Source organism: Ostrinia nubilalis, chromosome 18 (genome assembly GCF_963855985.1).
Source record: "Ostrinia nubilalis chromosome 18, ilOstNubi1.1, whole genome shotgun sequence".
Classification (NCBI taxonomy): Eukaryota; Metazoa; Arthropoda; class Insecta; order Lepidoptera; family Crambidae; genus Ostrinia; species Ostrinia nubilalis.
This window is the reverse complement of record NC_087105.1, coordinates 9,716,375-9,737,202: the sequence shown is the minus strand read 5'-3', so window position 1 is coordinate 9,737,202 and position 20,828 is coordinate 9,716,375. Positions and strand designations below refer to the sequence as shown.

General features: G+C 37.3%; 1 protein-coding gene across 2 annotated transcripts in view; it reads right to left on the bottom strand.

The window, feature by feature from the left end:
• Positions 1 to 20,828, bottom strand: part of LOC135080708 (uncharacterized) — a 36,260-nt gene that overhangs the window by 5,466 nt on the left and 9,966 nt on the right. For both annotated transcript variants that reach the window (XM_063975423.1, XM_063975424.1), the window contains exons 3-4: positions 20,543 to 20,670; positions 5,099 to 5,155 (exon numbers count right to left, since the gene is read on the bottom strand). In XM_063975423.1, coding sequence (XP_063831493.1) covers positions 5,099 to 5,155; positions 20,543 to 20,670 — 185 coding nt within the window. The remainder of the gene's footprint in view (positions 1 to 5,098; positions 5,156 to 20,542; positions 20,671 to 20,828) is intronic.

The window sequence follows — 20,828 nt, the reverse complement described above, 5'->3', positions numbered from 1 at the left end:
AATCTAAAATGTTATAGGTAAAAAGACAGGCCATATTCAAAGACAGGTTGTAGATCCATCTATGCAGTGATTGTAAATTGTAATGATGAAGGAGGGGTGAGCACTGAGCATAGCCTTGTTTAACTGGCAGTGGAAGTGGTTTACAAGGACAAGGATCAACCACGGCTGCGTACATTTTTGGACGTATTCCACTTTAAGCACCCGCCGAAATAGCACCCGCACGAATAGCTTAAAGCACCTATCGATAAAATTCCACGAATAACACCTGCCCAAAATATCGATAGGTGCTCTAAGTGGAATATGCCAGATGCTATTCGTGAGGGTGCTATTTGGGTGGATGCTCAAAGTGAAATACGTCTATTTTTGGGGGTAATCTCCCAACTACTATCAACCTTCCATTGCCGATCGTACCGATGTTTTTGCACCTCAATTAACTTATTACGAGGCGGGTGCGCCGATGGAGCGATAATTGCCCGCGCAAACTTGCCCAGTGCGCACTGCCAGCCCACGCATGCGCGTTTATTTTTATGCAGAATTGTTTGGACAAACAATAAAACAGGACAAACAATGTGAAGTAGCAAATTAGTTAAGATACACAATAATGGGTTTTGTAATGAGAAATGCGAAGCAGGACTTATAATATTAATTATCATGAGTATCCTTGCGTTGTTTAATAAAAATCTGTGAAAGATCTTCAGTTAATTAATGTATTTTGTGGAAAATTAACACTTCTGTGTATTTTTCATGCCTCTCATAACAATCATGCCACAACGAATAAATAGATCTGCACGATTCGCCACAATAAATACCTGAAACGAATCCCGAATTCGACATTCAAACGGCATTCGAATTTCGAGCAGTGACGTCACGCAGGGGTGGCGCCACTGCAGCCACACTTACATCTGCCAATATTTACACAGCGCCCCTTAAGCACGCACCCGTTCATATTTCAAACGATTCAACGGGGGAGACACTAAAGACTACAAAATACAAAGTTACAGGCCTTTGTTACAATGACCCGTAACAATTTTGGGTGAATTTATAAATTGACTAACAAGAGAATCATGCTTTGTATAATAAAAGACAAAGACACCGCCACAATTCAACCGTTTCAAAGCAGGTAAAAATATTGCTGAATTTAATGTTTTAATACTTGCGGAAAAAACATTCCAATCGACAATGTTATGAGAGGTTTCATAACATTGTTTTCATGAATATCCTGCTAAGAAAGTTCTTAAAAAAACACGTCCACAGTCCGCACCTAGCATATCTAAAACTAGGGAGTTGTAAACCAAAAAACAGTCAATACTATCTTAGGCAAGAAAACTAGAAGAAAATAGGATGAAAAGATTATACGTAGCGCTTACGATGCAATGCGATTACTCGGATCTTTTTGGGGAACTTTATTGAATGGGTCGCTAGCACAAACTTATGTTCAGGATAATAACCAACAAAGCAGTGTCGCCGTTCACCGAATGCGGGCGAACCGAATGTTGTTACGAGTCGGTGTAACAAGCAGCCGAATCAAGCCCGCGAGTGTACGAATGCGCGCGTCTAGTTAAATCGATGCTTTTCGTTTTATTCAGACTCACGGTGATTTTATAATCCGCGGGTACGGGTCGTTGGTACAGACGACAGCACATCAAGTTGTACAATTTTATTGCAAAATCATCCTTATTTCGACTGCATATGATATGGCCATTGCCACAGTGTTAAGCTTGACAAGCTGCTGTCTGTACATGCGTTCATGCGTGATCGTAAATTCATGCCGGTAAAGAAATTGAGGTGGCAAATGTAAATCGTTTATGCGATGAGTTGGCTGATAAAATTGACGAAGGATTTTGAGTCCATATTCTGAAACAACGTTCAAAAAACTAGATTCAACTTAAACGTAAGTTCAGGCTTTTGATTGGCTGATTTTATGAAATCGAATATAAAATAACAAACGAGGCTTGCTAGAACTTCCTGGAGATCTCTAGGATCGAGAGGCATTGGGACGGAAATTATTTTTCTTCTATTAAAAAAAAAATTGCTTGTTATGCATAAAAAAAAATCTGCTATTAACAAATATTTTTCTTCTTTTAACAGTTTCAGATTTCACTAACCACGACATTGGATTCCGTCAGTGCCATCGGATTGTCTTGTTAACTAAACTTAAACCAATTTCATAGAGATTTCTGAAAATGATCCAAAAGGATAATGAGATGAATTAAATTCCCCATTCACTTCAGAGAAGCGATGAACTCACATTAGACTACGCCTAAATATACCTTATCTACAGTCGATCAGTAGTGGTCATGGCCTACCAACATGGCAGTAACAAATAAGGAGATGGTACAACAATATCTTTTACTCATCTTTGACGTCTATTTACATTTGACGTTAACATAGCTAAGTTTAAAATTTCCAGCACAATATCATGTGGCTGATGGATCTACCCTGGGTTTTTATCTGAAGTCCTTATAAATGATGAAGCAAAGGTATTCGCAAAATGGATCGCAGTTGTTCAGTCATATTGAGCATTTGACGCAACTCACAAGAGGCGTATGCGCAAGCCATTTCAACAGAGTGGCGTGGAGTATTGCTCGTCAGCACGCGCGATTCATCACGTGACATAACCACGGGGCAAAGAACACAATGACTTGACACAGAGTTGCGGCAAAAGAAAAATCCTGAAAAATTCAGTATTACAAAAATAATATTTGCGGAGGAAATGCAATGAATTCTCAAATTCTGTCAACAGTGAGGATAACAGTTGAATAATTATGTTATCTGGGATGTGGGGCTAAATTCCCGCTTCCAGCATATAGTATTTTCAGGATGTTCAACGTTTCAAAATCATTGGCTGTCACAGTACACGAAATTTTATGTAAAATTATAGATACAAGAGGGTCAAAATATACAGCATGGATATTATAACAGACCTGTTTAAATATGTATTGTACTTGCACAAAATTTTCTGATGCTTTCAGTAGAAACTTTAGCAGCTAACTTTTTTTTACTAACGAAAAGATTCTGTTCTGTGGCGCAGCTTACAGCGACTCATCCAGATAAATGTTTTGACGTTCATAAGTGTCAAAGCGCGAAGGCGCTGAATGCAAGCTGCTTCAAACTGATCAATCCCGAAAGCATTGGGGATCAAGCCTATGTTTAGCAGTGGAAGTCTTATAACTAAACTAATAATAAAGCGTCAAATCATAGTCATTTCTTTTTTATTTCAATCGCATCTCTGTGGCGCACGTCTGGTTCGCCGCGATAAAGGTGCGTCGGGGAGGCGTGAAGTGCACTCCACGGACCACCCAGCTCGCTCGGCAAATAAACGGTTAATAGCACCGAATCCAGAAACGCAAAAAACAACTAAGGTGTTATCATTGAAGTTATGAGGATATTTCGGAAAGTGTGTTTACGTAGGCTGGGGCAGTGTTGTAGCAACGTTGATGTTATTTTTAATGGTTTGTGGACGCGATTTAGTCAGTAAAATGCTGGATGATGATGGATTTTGGATTCTAATGCCCGTTTTCACCATCAATCCTTAATTTTTAAGTGACCCCTATGAAAAAAAGTCCTGTTATGTGTTACCATAGGTGTCACTTAAAAGTTAGGGATTGATGGTGAAGACGGGCATGACTTTTTGTAGAAATCAAGTGGGTAAAGGAATAAATAACTTTGTGCCCAGTAAATACAAGTGGACTTCTAGCAAGAAGCATTTAATATTTAATGAAAAGCTGCATACGTCTTGTACCCAAGTGGCAGATAACGGAAGACAAAGGTTTATTTATCAAAGGGTAGGTTTGGTACAGTATACAGACAGGACCTCAAATAATACTTATCGGACAAAGTTATTGTATCATGTTAGTTAATAAAAAAAAATCCTTTTAAATGAGAACGTTTCGTTTACGATTCTTGAATATTAACCCTCGCTGTACGAGGTGGGGTGTGACACACCCCAGTCCTTTAAAAATAGCCACAATTTTAAAAATTTGCAAGTGCTGAATTTGAAATTCTCAGTAGCTGGAATTATGACACTGCTGCTTCGATCAGCGTTGCAAAATCAGTCCAGCGGTGACTACTAACTGAGTTAAATGCCTTTAAAGTGCGTGTGGGTGTCACACACCCCACCTGGTACGGGACGTTGTTAAAAAGTTTAAAAAAAATCTAACAATTTTTGTGTAATTTATATATTTTTAGCTTTGTCAATTGAATGAAATTCAATACAAATATTATTTTTCGTGATTTTTACGGTATCTGAAATTTTCAAGCACTTTTAGTCATAATATGAAATGACGTTTAGTGCAAATCTGGAAGTTTAGTACTGAGATCCGAAGATGTATGTGAACATAGACTTATGGGCTACAATTTATACTTGGTGATACAATTTATGGGCTACTGAAATGGAATAACATATTTTATAAATAAATAAAATTGTTACGCTCCCATTTTATGCATTGAGCATACTCATTTTCTTTCATTAGAATTGTGGTAAATTGAAAACCGATGATCAAAACAAATTTATACCCTTCCAGTTTTTCATTTACTTTTAAATTATAAGTAAATACTTATACTATGTTAAATAAAAACGGTTGTCATAATTAAAGGCACTAATTAAAAATTATACATAGGAAACTGATTCCTAAATTACAAGAACAACGGAAATTGTGTCTTTTTGTTTTTTTATGATAAAAATGTTATAATACATATTTTCAGCTCAGAGCATTTCTTAAACCTAATTAGCATACGTAAATAATCTATATAAAATATTAAATTCCACCTAAAAAAATGTTGAATGAAAATTTTATCACTTTGTATATTGGGGTGTGTCATACCCCACCTGGTACGGGACGTAACTTTTAGTCACCTCGTACACGGAGGGTTAATGGTACCCGATTTAAAAAATGTGGGCGAAAAAACATTTTGCAACCTTAGCATAAACTCAAAACATTAGTACAACGCCATCTATTGCAAGTTAATGGAAAGAACTTTCACATCTACACTAGCAGATTAAACATCAACACGCTCATAGATGGCGTTGTTTTAGGATAGTAGAAAAAGTTTAGCGATCATAGATGGCGTTGTTTTAGAAAAGTAGAATGAAACTAACCTTGATTTCTTCAAGAGCCTGCTCCGCGAACTTGGCTTCGGACGTTGCATGATTATTCTGTAAAATAAATGAAAGCTTTATTATACAATCTGGACCGAATAAATATGTTAAAAAATCAAGTCACCGCATCTAGTGCCTTAAAGAACAGAATCGATTATGGCTACAACTGTTTTAAAAGAAAAAGGGGGTTTTATAAGCCAAATAGATAATTTCCCGGGACTACTCAAGCTGCATTGGTTGGGTTTCAATAGCGGTCTCGATTTGACCAAAGACAGAGTAAATATTAATCTAAGAATAAATCGTCAGTTATTTGACATTTTGACATATTTCCCATACTGAAACTGTCAATGTGCCAGTTATAACAGGAGTTATTCTCGGATAAAAGTTTGGTCGAATCGGGCCTAAATCGTCAAGCTATACGGGAGTTAGAGTAGTGGAAACCAAACCATTGGTGGGATACGCTATTAAAATCTAACAGGTTATAGCAGCATCAGTACTTAATTTCTTTTTATCTACACTCAACATCAAATAAACCGCACCTTCCGCGACGCGAACTTTAAAGATTTTCTTTTGACACAATCATGGTACCCCAACAATATTGGTGTTATTTGAAAGCCCAATAAATATCCTTAAAGAAAAATACATTTCATTTCTAAATAAATGATTAACATATACCATAAATGTGACTTGAAAATAGACCTCACTTTGGGCTCACCTCTGGTATCAATTAGACCAATTTTTATGGTTATAAAACCAAATAAAGATCTCACGTGTCCTCTTTAACAGATGGATAGCGATTAATCCCAACTTAACAGTCTTATAGTAATAAAAAATGGCTATAGCGTAACTACCTATTTTTTTAAGAAGTGTCTCTGGATCCTTGTAAAGACACATTTTTGGGGTAAAAACCTTTCCTTTAATGAAATGAAGTTTAGAACTAGGCTTTCAAATGGTACCAATGTTGGTGGGAAGTGGGGATGCATACGTTTGATAAGTGCTTGTCGCGGGAGGTGCGATTTATTTGATGCCGAGTGTATTTATACGAATATTACATCAAAATGTCTCTTTAGGTGATAAAAGTTACATATTTAATGTTGTTTTCCTCCGAATAACCAACGCAACTGCAATATACAAGTGTTATCAGATGTTTAATCTACGAGAGCGAGGTTAATAAGCTATACGTCAAGTATAATATAATTATGACGTACTGATTGAGCTTGTTTATATTCAAGTTTAAACTTTAACATCTTAATATTAGGTAGGTATTTAATTTAATCAATTTACCGTTAACAAACTATAGCGGTGCGAGAGTTTATCCAAAGATGACAATTACCTATTTGAAAATTCATAATATGGCTTTGTGTTAACCCTGTATAATTTAAACCTTATTCACTAAGCTCAAAAAGCTATGAAATAGTCAAACACGTACACTATAAAGGGTCTAATCCTTTCTATAGTTTAATTTAGAATTTTCAGAACTTCACTCCAGAAGGGGTAAATGGATATCCTAAGAACTCGGGCAATCTTATATGAATGTATGCAGAAGCTAGACGATTTGACCTCTAGCACGTGCAGGAAAGAAATTATCACATTCCACTTTGCATTTGGATTGACGCCAGCACACCAGGCATACGAGATAAGAGCAATAGAAAAAGTATTACGAAAGAATAGTTTGAAACTACATTTTAGACCATTCGCTTTAGCTTGCTCGAGAACTAAAATTTTGGAGAAACTAATATAAACAACCCATAAAGGCAACCCTAGCTGTCGAACGTAGTTTAATCAGCTGTAGATCAATCTATTTATAAAAGCGAAAGGTCACTGATTGTCTGACTCACTCCTTTTAGAACGTAGGTGCTCACTAAGACGGGATTTTGCAAGGGGGGGTAAAAAGGGATTCACGCGTACGAGGACGCGGGCGGCTGCTAGTTTTTAAATAAAATCCAGGTCTATTTGTTGTCGTAAGATCGCAGGTTCGATCCACGACTGTTTTTTGTAAATACATACAAAAATGTATACCAATTACTCATTAAGTACTATATTCAAAAACTTTATACTTGCTCCGTTTTAAAACATCCTTCTTTTTATTTGGGTACAACCGAGAAAAATAACAATAGTAGGAGCTTCTGTTTAATTGTGATCTATTACGACGATATCACACGTTTTTGTTAAGCACTTGTCATACACCGAAGATAAAAATATTGGACAGCAATATCGATCCAATAGTATCTAATAACTAACGCTATTATTGTTAGTATCTTATCTTAATTGTACTGGGGCCTTTGTGCTGTTTTTTCTGATCACAATTTCACGATACATATCGAATGTAGTGGAAACTAAGCAAAGTTATAGACTTTCTTCATTTGAAGAAGTTTTATTGCCACACTTTATTAATTATTTGTCTGTTGTTAATTCCATACATTGTAGGTACGTAACTCAAAGACAATTAGGCTGAGACACCTTAATTTAACCTAAAAATAATAATAACTTGTGCTTTTTGTATGGAGTAAGACAGATTTTTGACGTTTGTCATAGTCAAAGTAAGATGGTGCAACTCACCCTCAACTTCAAGCATTTGGGGTCGTACACTGAAAAGATTTATTATGTTTATGGTGACTCACAGTGTCTCAGAAAGTTAGCGTGATATACTTATTTTAAGCCTAAATTGTTGACTTAAAAACATATTTGGACATAATATTTTAAATCGTTTTTATTTACTCTAGCTAGAAGTTTATGACCATCCTCCACCTTTAATAATATCAACAAAACTTGAGTTTGTTTGTGAAATCTCGAATGCCGCGGATCTGTTTTGAAAGAAAAAAAGAACATTTTCAAAAACTGTTCGCAAACTGGATTTCATTAACCGTAGCGTCACGCTCCATCGTAATAGTGACGTGCTAAAAAGCACGCACTCAAAAAACAAAAACAACACATCGTCCGATACGATCTGCTTCTGGTCAATTAATCGGACCAGTCGACGCAGAATCGATTATACTTGCATATTAATAGGGTTAGTAGCACTTTAATCGATTTGTTCCCGACAGAATACCGCGATACCGTTCAGAGAACTATATGTGCAGTGATTTAGTTTCGAACGGTGGCAATTAGCTATTTGCATTAGAAATACAGGAGAAAGTTGTTTACAACAGTCAGCATTTTTAGTCTTTGGTGCTTAAACATAAACAACGCATTTCGTTCGCCTGATAGATAATTTGTTTAAATAATTGGTTTACGGAAGTATTTCACATTGAAACCTTTACTACAGTGGTGATAGTGATTCAGTGCATGGATTGTGACTATGAACTCATCTTTAAAAAAGTGATAAACTCAAATAGATGTAAAAAACTTTGTGCACAGCAGTATTTCGCCGCCATTGCTATCGGAACTCGTCACGCAACGTCAACATCAAGCGCAAGACACTTTCACGGTTGGGTACAGCGCGTTCGGGTCATAATCGCCTGCGCAGTACGCGTCTTGTGACTCAGCGTGTCCCGCACGTCGTATCGCCATAGATCACACAAGCGCAGAAGGCGCTCACTATTTATATCAACAGTCCTGTCTCTGTGAGGTGTTACGATGTTCTGCGCGGGGTGCAAGGGGAAACTGGATGTGGGCAAAGACTCATTGAAGTGCAATGCCTGTGAGTCCTACTACTGTCTGGAGTGCTTGAATTTGGGTGCGGGAAAAAAAGTGAGTGATCTTGGTTCCGAACAATTGTCTGCATTGAGATGCCCTTCCTGCACGAATGTATCCCGTAGGAGACGTGGGAATGAATCGCCGGGTATCCTCTCGCCCTCCATTAGTAAGCACTCCCCGACTGCAAGAAATGTCTTGACAATCGAAAGCATTAGCGAACTCTTAGACCAAAAATTAGCACCGACCTCGGACGCAATGAAGAACTCACGTAGTATTTTAATAAAAGAAGTCAAGGGCTTAATTACCGCAGAAATGGGCAAGATGGTCAACGAACTGAAAGAAGAGTTCACTAAAACAACGGACTTCATTATGGAGGAGGTGAAGAGTTTAAAATCCACCATCGCTGAGAAGGACACCGTAATTAAATCATTGCAGAGCGAGCAAACGGTGCTTAAGGACGAATTACACAAAATCCGGAGCCGTGTCTCTGTAATGGAGAAATTGTCGCGTGACCGCAACGTCGAGCTCCAGGCTGTTCCCGAGAACCGAAACGAAAACGTTGTCTCAATGGTCAAATCCTTATGTGAAGCCATCGAACTACCTATCTCGGACTCCGACATACATGCGTGCCGCCGAGTTGCAAAAATGGATACAACATCAAAACGGCCACGAAATATTGTGGTCACTTTGACATCTCCACGCCTTCGTGATAGTCTGATCTCGGCCGTGCACCGCTATAATAAGGAGCATAGCGACAAAAAGTTGAACACCAACCATATTGGTATAAAGGATGTATGTCACCAAATATACGTCTCTGAACACCTGTCACCGGAATGTAAACAATTATATGCTGCGGCCAGGCGGTTGGCTAAAGACAAAGGTTATACCTACTGCTGGGTAAAGTACGGTCAGATCTATCTGCGCAAGAGTGATGAAACTGGTGCTATACTAGTGAAATCTATTGATTTTTTAAACACATTAAAATAATCAAACTTCAGTACATTTTATTTATACATTGTTACTGTTTTAATGTTTTTGTTTTTAAAATAAGTAAAAAAACACTAAATGTTCAGCTTTTTGGGTTTCAGTTTATTATAGACTTAATTGTTTTACACAAAACTACTTCAGTTAAAGTTAAAATTAAAAATCAATTCAAGTTGTACTTTACTGTTTTCTGTAATTTGTTGAAGGTGTATAAGTTGGAAAGTATTTCTACTCTGGTTTATGTAAAAGTAATGTTTCGATACAGTGTTTATTACAATATGGCAAATGTAAATGAATTCATGATCTACACACACATTTTCCATTATTTAATTATTAAGGTTATAATAATATACGTGTATAAAGATAGTAATCAGCGTCGCTTCTATAATATATTATGTATAAATAGGATATTTTATGTACATTTCTATTTACTATTCACGTCACCACTATACTATTTTAATATAACGTCGCTTCTTGATGATTCAGTCTCCCTTCGTTTGTTCATGATCCAATTAATAAATAATTACATGTTAATTCTATGTTTTACACCACATAACGTCATAACCACTAAGAAACCTCCAGTGCACCATGTTGATAACATTTATAAACAATCGCAACACTCACAAGCAGTATGGCGTAATGAAATTGAGACAAATTCACTCCGAAAATGGCTGTAGTAGGTAATAAGCTGTCAATCTATTATCAAAACGTTCGAGGGTTGCGGACTAAGTGTTTAGAACTTTATAATAGCTTGTTGTGTATGAACTATGATATAATCATACTCACTGAGACGTGGTTGCAAAATGATATATTGGATAGTGAGCTGTGTGACACCCGCTACGACATCTTCCGTTGTGACAGAGACCTTAGCTTATGCAACAAGTCGGGCGGGGGCGGGGTTATGATTGGCGTTCGTAGGTATCTGGGTGTAACTGTTGTGAATGAATGGACTAGTGATACCGCTGAATCTCTGTGCGTACGAGTACCCGCATCTGAACTGTCATCCCAGGTAGACCTTTTTTTGATAGTGGTATATACACCGCCCGATCAATCCGGGTTCTCGTTACGTTTAGACAATGTTATTAATAACATTTCTAAGCAATTAGAAAAATGTCCTAATGCTAATTATTTGTTGGTGGGAGACTTTAATTTACCGTGTGTAAAATGGGACCTAGATAAATATACAATATTAAAACAAGGTAGTAGTGACCTACAGAACTGTGCCGCGAATTTTATAGATCACCTTCACTTCCATGGCTACAGACAATATAATAATGTGTTAAACTCCAAGGGTAGATTGCTCGATCTCTGCTTCAGCAACCTGCCATTGGATGTTACGCGCTCAATTCAACCGCTATTAAATGAAGATAACTATCATCCAGCATTAAATATCAACATATTTGATCTAAACTGTCAGCATTTTAAGGAAAATATAAATACCCGTTATAATTTTTACAGGGGTGATTATGACTCTGCTAATAAATACTTGGCCGACATTAATTGGATGGAAGTCCTATCATGCGATACAGTGGATGAAGCAGTGGATAACTTTTATAATATACTGCAAGATTGCTGTACTCGTTTTATACCTCTCTCCAAATACACAGTTAGTAGGTCACACTATCCTATTTGGTACAATAAAACACTAATAAAAGTCATTAAGCAGAAAAATAAAATACACCAAAAAATGGAAACGATTTGGAAATCCCAGGGACTATGATGAGTTTTGTGTGCTCAGGACTCGGTTTAAGAGATTGCAGGAACAGTGTTTTAGCGATTTCACAAGGAAAACAGAAAGTATTATTAGGCACTCACCTAAATATTTTTGGACGTACGTGAAATCTAAAAGAGGCGGTTCAAGTTACCCTAAACAATTCATTTTGAATAATAATTCGCTCTCAGACGGTCAAAGTATTTGTAATGCTTTTAATTCATTCTTCGAAAGTGTTTTTTCAAATAATTCATCTGCTTCCAATCTTGCTGACCCTTCTTCTAATCCTCCTCCAAACAATCAAATAGTATCACAAATATACATATCTGCAGCCATAGTTGAAAAACACCTTAAACGTTTAGACAAAAGCAAAGGAGCAGGATGTGATGGTATACCCCCAATGTTTTTATCTATGTGCGCTAAAAGCCTGGCTTTACCTATATCAATTTTATTCTCTTTTTCTCTGAAAAAATGTGATTTCCCCGCAATTTGGAAAAAAGCCCATATTATCCCCATCCATAAAAAAGGTTCTAAATCTATTATTTCAAATTATAGACCAATCTCTATACTTAACACTATCGCAAAAGTTTTCGAAAAAATTGCATATGAAAACCTTTATCAAATCATTGCTCGAGGTGTACCGTCCTCACAGCATGGATTCTTGAGAGGTCGTTCTACTGTCACCAATTTGTCTGTATTCACCAACTATGTCCTTGAGCACATGGAAGGTGGCGGCCAGGTTGATGTGATCTACACTGATTTCGAAAAAGCATTCGATCGGGTGGATCACTTCATTCTGCTTCACAAGTTGGAGTCTCTGGGCATACATGGTGACTTGCTGCGATGGATTGCCTCGTATCTAAGAAACCGTTCTCAGGCAGTTGTACTAGGTGGATACAGATCGGACTTTGTGGCAGTGCCCTCAGGCGTTCCACAGGGCTCTCATCTCGGGCCTCTTTTTTATAATGCATACTTATATGACATTAATACATGTTTCAGTAGCGCTAAGTACCTTTTATACGCGGACGACAAAAAGGTTTTCATGAAAGTCAGCTCTATTAATGATTGTTTACTGATTCAACAGGATCTCAATAGTCTAGTAAATTTTTATTCAAAAAACAACATAACAATCAGTATACCAAAATGCCAATGTATTAGCTTTACACGCAAGAAACAATCAATCAAATTCAATTATAATTTTAACAGTATTGCAATAGAGAGGGTCGAGCTAGTTCGTGATTTGGGAGTCTGGCTAGACTCTAAAATGTCGTTCTCGGATCACGTAGATAACATAGTTGGCCGTTCGTTTCGTAACTTGGGCTTTGTGATGCGCACCTGTAAACCTTTCACTGATCTAATTAGCCTCAAAATTGTTTATTTCGCATACGTGCGGAGTATCTTAGAATACGCTTGTTCCATTTGGTATCCATTTTACGCCGTTCATAAAAATAGAATTGAGAGCATACAAAAGAGATTTATTAACCATCTAAACTTTAAATTTAAAAAAAGAACACGTACATCATACACCGACAACTGCCGCGAATACCGAATGCTGACGCTAGAACAGCGCCGCAAAATGCTGGACATGGGGCTCCTGCATGACGTAGTGCGCGGGCGCCTGGACTGCCCGGAGCTCGTGGCGCAGTTGGCGCTGCGGGCTCCGGCGCGCCGCACGCGCCACACGACCTTGTTTGCCGTCCCGTCACATGCCACTAACTACGGCAGCAATGCTGTGCTAGCTAGACTCGCTAATTCTTATAATAGGGAGTTCAGCGAAATAGATCTTTTCATGGGTAGCAAAAAAGTATTCCTAGACAATGTCAGAAAGATATTTATGTGAGGTAACGCATTGTTGCTGTTATTATTTACCTACTTTATTTATTTATTTATACTACTTATACAAATATTATTTTATGTCGTAGTTTGTTTTAATCAAGACTATTTTTTTATTCAATAAACAATAATTTTACAATATATTTACATAAACTTAAAATTACTTAAAAACTAAAATTTAAAAATTACTGCTGATAAAAACTATTTACAAAATTGTGGTTGTTGTTTGTTTTAATTAAATTGATTTATTTTGCGACGAATATATTATTACATACCAGTATTTATCAACGTGTGTGTAGACTGGATCATGCCAAACATATTATCATAGGGCAGCATAGAATTGTGGTCAGGTGTCTGTATCTGTATCTTTACTGTTTTTAACTTGATAGTTTAAGCAAAATTAGTTAATTCTGTGGATAACCTTTTTGGCCTAATTAGTTTAAGAAAAATATTTGATTTAAGTCTATTAATGTGTCGGCTGTTGTTATTCCAAATAAATAAATAAATAAATAAATAAATAAATAAATACAAGTGTCGGGTAAACATCTCCAAAGATGGATAGATCGGCTGTTCAATTTATTGTGTAGAATGTTCTAGCGTTAGTCAGAGTCTATTAAGGAGCTTCAACGACCGGAAAATAGTCGGTTTTAATGTGATTTTATAATTTTTTACACCTAGTAAACTTGAGTTATAGTTTCTTGAAGCTAGCCGGTTATATGAAGAATGGCCTAGCCAAGAATAACCAACATTTAAACAGGGCACACAATATGCCTGTATTTTATTACATTTTTTTAAAAATATATTTGAGCAAATAAGCTTGTTGGTCACGTAAGCAACAAACGATTACTGTCATTGACATTCAAAGGCCAAAAATCGATTCAAATAGTCATAAAATGTTCTATGATTGGTCTAAATATTGAAATTCAACCATTTAAAAGCCAAACTATGCTTGAAATTTAATCTAATTTGAGTAATGTTCTGTAATTAGACATTGCAAAGATATAGCTACTATAGAATCTGTGGGCACATAATATTTATAATACAGTATCCAAAACAAGCAATAGAAAGTGAAGAGGTATTTGAACTGAAATGTGGCAGTAAAACGAACGATCTTGGTCCGGCGCCAAGATAGATATTTTCAAATGCCATGTCCAGACTGGACAGACGACCTAACTAGATACATAAAATTACCTACCTAGTGACGTCACCACATAACGCACCCAAACAAATGAAAAAGATAAGATCGCCTAAAGTAAACCGTGCCAGCTTTTGTTTTTATGGTAAAAGGCATTTTAGCGTGGAACGAAATAAAGAGATTCTATGTGTGGGCATACAATCAACTCCAAAAGTTACTCGGAAAAACGTTATCCGAAGTTTCGAATGTCCCTCTCACGTAAAGCGTGATGCCAGCTTGAGTGACGGTGACAGATAGACCTGAAAGTACGTAAACAGCATTTAGGTAAACTTTTTAAACAACCACAAGAACGAAACTTAGCCTAAATCTCTCATGTCACGATGATGATGATTAGGCTGAAGATAGAAGCGAGTCCTCAAGACCCATCTTACCTCAAAATGTCGAAGCACAGGGCTGTTAACATTGTTGTTATGTTAGCAGGCTTAGTTAAGATAATGGTAAGCTAGTCAAGCGGATTTAGTACCAGCCCTAATATACCACCAACTAGCTGAAAATTTTGGCCTTTACGGCAATCAAACCTGAGGCATCTGGGACTAAGGCATTTTGGTCTTACCACTAGACCTCCCTCTGGGAGTCCCTAGGGACGAACGAAGTTTCCACTTATTTAGGTATACTAAAATGAGCTCTCCTACGATAACATTATAATTGTATTTATTTTTACACTAAGTTACTGTTATTCGACATGATTTTGTATGGAATTAGTTCATTTTTTATATTTTAGAGAACAATTCTAGATTTTAACGCTTTCTTAGCTGCACGCGATATTTAAAGATAAAAAACTTCATTATCTATTAGGTTAGTTAATTAATTCATTTAATTCAAATAATTATTTTTTTTCCAGCAGCAAAAGTTGGAATTTAACGTTGTTTTAAAACCGCTTGCCTTGTTTCGTTTCGCAATTTTGTGACAGTCATTAAATCATTGATATACATCTGGGGGCACGGCAGTGCCCCCGCCAAGTCGAGCGCGAAGCAAACACTGCCGTACCATCCTTTACTGGAACCATTTCGCCGCATTTACAGGCCCCTATTTGAGTACCTCTGGATAAGACCAGAACGCAGAAATTTTCGTCATCTAGTAAGCTATAATCACATACTTTAAATCCAAAATTTCAAGTCTGTAGATCATTTAGTTCCGAAGTTAAGCGAAAGCAAAGTTTCGCATTTACGACACTCACTCACTCACTCACTGATGATCATCAAAATAGAACTAGTACTTCCCATTAACTCAGAGGGCTGAAATTTGGTACAGAGTTAGGGTTTAATGGCCACATAAAGGGAAAACTATAAAAACTAGGAAAATCGAAGATCTGGAGTAACCACATTCATAATCAATACTACTCCGGCACCGTGGTGTTCGCCTGTATCGCTCACCGCTAGATGGCGCTAGCACTAGCAAGCGGTGTCCAGATTTTTTTCCTTTCTAGAGAAAGTCGTCGATTAAGTTGAATGTTGTGTAATTTGCATTTCGTTGATTTCGTTTATTATACTGTAAGGTTCGCTTAGGTTATGTTATAAAAACAATTCTGATTCGTTGTCCATTTTAAAGGTCGTTGAGTTTATTTGTGTTTAATATCGTAAAAAAATGTTGATAAAACGACGACGTTAAATAATTTTGCCACGTTCTACAAAAAGAAGTGAAATCCCACCAAAAACATTCTGTAAAAAACTAGCCAAGTCTCGATGGAGCTGCTTGTTTATCTCTAAAAAGTAATGAAATCTAGACAAAGTCGTGCCAAGTCTATGGTTCCTTACTGCGATTTCTTTATTATTATAGTTAATGTTGTGTGACTTGGCCGTTGAACAATCTTTATTAAGATAATCATACATTATAAATACGCAGCTTTACTGAACCTACAATTGACTGGTTATTGTTGAATCAACGTTTTCCAAGTGGCAATTTTCCATCGTCAATGGGTAGCGGTTCTGGCGACAGATTGGTGCAATGGTGTCATGGAGCACCTGGTTTTGTCACCCTTCAACGGCCAAGTCACACAACATTAACTATAATAATAAAGAAATCGCAGTAAGGAACCATAGACTTGGCACGACTTTGTCTAGATTTCATTACTTTTTAGAGATAAACAAGCAGCTCCATCGAGACTTGGCTAGTTTTTTACAGAATGTTTTTGGTGGGATTTTATATTACGATGTATAACTTGTTGGCGCTTTGGAATTTCTGTCTTCAAGCCGCATGTTATAAATAAATAAATACAATTTGAAGTAAGAATTTTCTGTGCTAGAATAAAATCGACGCACCCGAAAACTCAACGGTATATGGTTACTAAACCTTTGTTTGTCATCCGCTTTGCAAATTTGCAATGGAGAGAAGTCGAACCTTAATCTCGAACTTCTCCTATGTTCTTCTGATTAATTTCGTTGCGGGTCCAATGACAGTTTAACTTTCCCCCGAGACAAACCTGACTTTCACTAGTTGGGTTTTTATTGGCGGTCAACTTGTAGATCCTGGCTACACAGGAGTTGCAGCGGTGGGAAAGAGAGAGGTGGGAATAGTCCCGCATACGAAATCTCTGGTAAAAGCATGCTAGCAATGAATAAAGCTCTTCTTCTTCTTTTCGTGTCGACAACAAACCTAGACAGTGTCAGCCCAAAACTCCGCCACAAGAGTGGCGTTGTTAGCAGCACTCATGAAATCCTCCTGAGTGCAGTTGCTTGGGCACTCAGGGCACGACATCAGGTGCTTCATCGACTCTAAAACGAAAATTCGTAAAGGATCGATGAATCCTACAATAGTTTTGATGAATCATACAATGACCCGGTAACTAAAAATCATGACACAATCCTATCGACAGTTTTATCTACGAAGTCGTTTTGTCTAACCCTTATATGTCAACTTGGCGATGACTAACGGTACCAACGCCTTAGTTATAGCTCCAATATTAACTAGCGAGTCGACTTCTGCATTAGTGCATTTCCAATCTATCTATCACTCTTTCACACGGCTATATCTCAGGATGAGTGACAGAGACAGTCGAAAACTTTTGTAGGCTCTCTATACCGTAGAGAAGCCAGCATGAAATACGAATCGCACGGCTACCGGACCTAACGCGCAGAAATTAAAATGATAAAAAAGTAATACCTAAGGGGTCTACCTACATTACAAAACGTATTCTCTATCTCACTTACTCTTGCTTGCATCGGTATATGCGTGCAAAAGAAGGTTAGTAGAGTCGATGTAGTTTCAGATTATAGCATGAGAAACGCACTGTCATGCTCCGCGACAAATTGCAATTATTAAATGCATTTTTTGCCTAAAATCAATGTTAATTAATTATTTACTGCCGGTATTTCCAGACGATAAATCTGTACAATCACTGGGGCATTCGTCTGTAATAATAAATATGTAAATATATCGATCATCAAGTATACTTTTGATATTTGGACAGCGCAGGACCGGTTGTTTTCGTCGTCGGTGTAAATCCATAGGCATGTGGTAGGCCGCAAGCCTTTGTCCAGCAGTGGACGTCATTTGGATAAAACTTCAGATCATACTATGATTTGAGGATAAAACAAACGAACGAACTATTGTTATAATATGCTCTACGTGAGTGCTCCCAGCGTGTGACCACCTTTAGAAGTTTTTCACCCTAGTCACTTGTTTTTGTACAATTTGACGTATTGATGTTTCACGTTAGCCACATCGCATGTTCGACGTTAATTTAATAAATAATTAATTAGAAAATGTGTCTAGATAATATTATCCCACACTTTTTATTAGAATGGAGCATTTGAATTAATAAGTGAATGTGCGATTTCCAATATAATAAGATCCGTTTTTTATAAAGCACAACCACCAACACCCACGATTTCTGGCGTAGTAGCCGAGCTACGATACGATTCCGTGATTCGGAAGGTACATTATGAGACGTCTACTACTTTTTTTAGAGGAGCTGCTCTTTCAACCCGTCCGGCTCTCTGGAGGAGGAGCTAGCAAGTCCCATCAGGAAAGACGATAAGGTTTTATTACCAAATACCCTAGACTCAGCGGTCGAATCACGGATCAGGACCATCGGGAAAATGATCAATCCATGAGAAGAAAAAGAAACTAAGGGCGCCTTCAAATTAGAGGCGTGAGGATTGAGGAAGCGCTGCAGTGGCGCCATGTTTGCGTTTGTGGCGCTGCAACTGCGCTTCTAGAAATTGTATGAAAACCAGTAGTGGTCTGGCAAGCGTGGCACAATGGAACGACTGCAGCGCTTCCTCACGCCTCTAATTTGAAGGCACACTTAAAAGATGAGTGTTAAAACGGGACATTTACCATCTCTCGTTCCCATCCCACCGCTGCAACTCCTGTGTAGCCAGGATCTACAGTTTGACCGCCAATAAAAACCAGTGAGGGTCAAGTTTGTCCCGGGGGAAAGTTAAACTGTCATTGGAACCACGATGAAATGAAAAGATGAGTGTTGTATACTAAACTAGCTGTGCCCGCGACTTCGTTCGCGAGAACGTTTTTGCATCATTTTTCATTGTTGCTCTGCTCTTATAGGTGTACCAGAATCTCATGGCAAATAGGGAAAATAAACTTTGTTGAGAGCAATACTGGGGAAATTGGATTAAACGATCTTGATACTGTTTAATTTTTTACTTTTATGACTTTAATGTTAATGAACATGAAGTACGAATACACATTTTAGGTATGTGTAAGAAGAATGTTGGTATACATCGGGTTTTTAACATAGAAAAATGTCTTGAAAAATAAGTAAATCGTATATTACTTTATGTAACTAATTTTATTATGTATCATACTTATAACTTATCACTTCATTCAGAACTAGAAAATGATTCCAAGAACTCCACTTGCATTTCTTGTTCTTCAATAGATGATCAAGATAAAGAGGTATTGTAAATCTTGATGTTGAAAACATTATATTTCTCTGAATGGGATTAACATAATTATAGACCAAAACTAAAAAGACGGTGAATTAATTATTTAAATTACCTACATATTTTCACGTGGAACTCAAACATAGGCGGTGCCGTTGTTTTTGTATAATAAGGCCAGGTCTCGGATATTTTATAAAAAGGTTTACAACATTTTACTAAGAAAGAATCTTGAGTGACCTTGGCTGAAAACTTAAAATCTACTAGATTTTAAAAAATGGATCTGTCAACAGCACTGGACCAGTGGGTCTAGACAAAGTGCAAATTATAATCGCAAACCAGTCGAAAAGTGGTCGAAAAGCCCCTTTTTTGTATGGAGTTTTGACGGATTCGATTTCGTCTAGGGGGGCAGGGGTGATTTACTGTTTGTACTCCGAATGACTGTCGTAACTACACCGATCAAAATGGCGCGAATATTTGTTATGCGCAACTTTAGGGTCCTGTAACTTTTTTATTTGTAGAGATAATTTTCATGATTCTTTCACAATTATTATTAGTTATTACACTTTCAAGTTTTATTAAAAGAAAAAGAAATGGAAACTTCTCCATTGTTCAATCTTGCTTGATGAAATCTTTTTAAATTTTCTTTACATGGTCATAACATTTTCACCAATTTGTGAGATACACCTAAAAATCCCGTAAAAGCAGCTATTAAGTAAGAATACTATAAAAAAACATAACCCTCCTTCTGACGTAGTTGGGTAATAAATTAAATGTATCAAAACATTTCAGTCCAACTTACTGTCAACTCGACGATGTGCTTTAAAATCAAAGATTGACTTTGAATAATGCCTTATTTTACAATTCACATTGAAAACAATATGACTTGCTTGAGCTTTTTCGACTTTTTCACAAAAATAACCAATAGTCAAGAAGAGATTACAAAATTTCTGCAACGGCTGACAGATGTCATAATTTTCTTTGACAGTGACAATAAAGCCATAGACAATTGCCATATGAAAAACACACTTTTCCAATATTTTTGTTTGCCATGAGATTCTGGTAGACCTATATTACTCATATCGTGATGGTAGCCTATAGCCTATAGCCTTCCTCGATAAATAAACTTTCTAACACTGAAACAATTTTTCAAATCGGACCAGTAGTTCCTGAGATTAGCGCGTTCAAGTAAACAAACAAACTCTTCAGCTTTATAATATTAATAATATAGTATAGATACTAACGTCTGTCCTCTCGTGTACCATCGCTCGCACCCGCGAGTACACTGCCTCCTCGCGCACGCGCGCCGCGTCCCGTATCTCGCGCACCAGCTCCGACAGGAACCCGGGCGAGTACTGCCCGCCGAGCATACCTGGAAACACCACGGATGATCTTAATGGCGTCGTGATAAGGAACAGATTAGCAGAGACATCATGCACTGGGTAGTAACAGTCGTATTCGCCCGAATTCGAACAGGAATCCGGGCCAGTACTGCCCGCCAAGCACACCTGATAACACCACGGATTATCA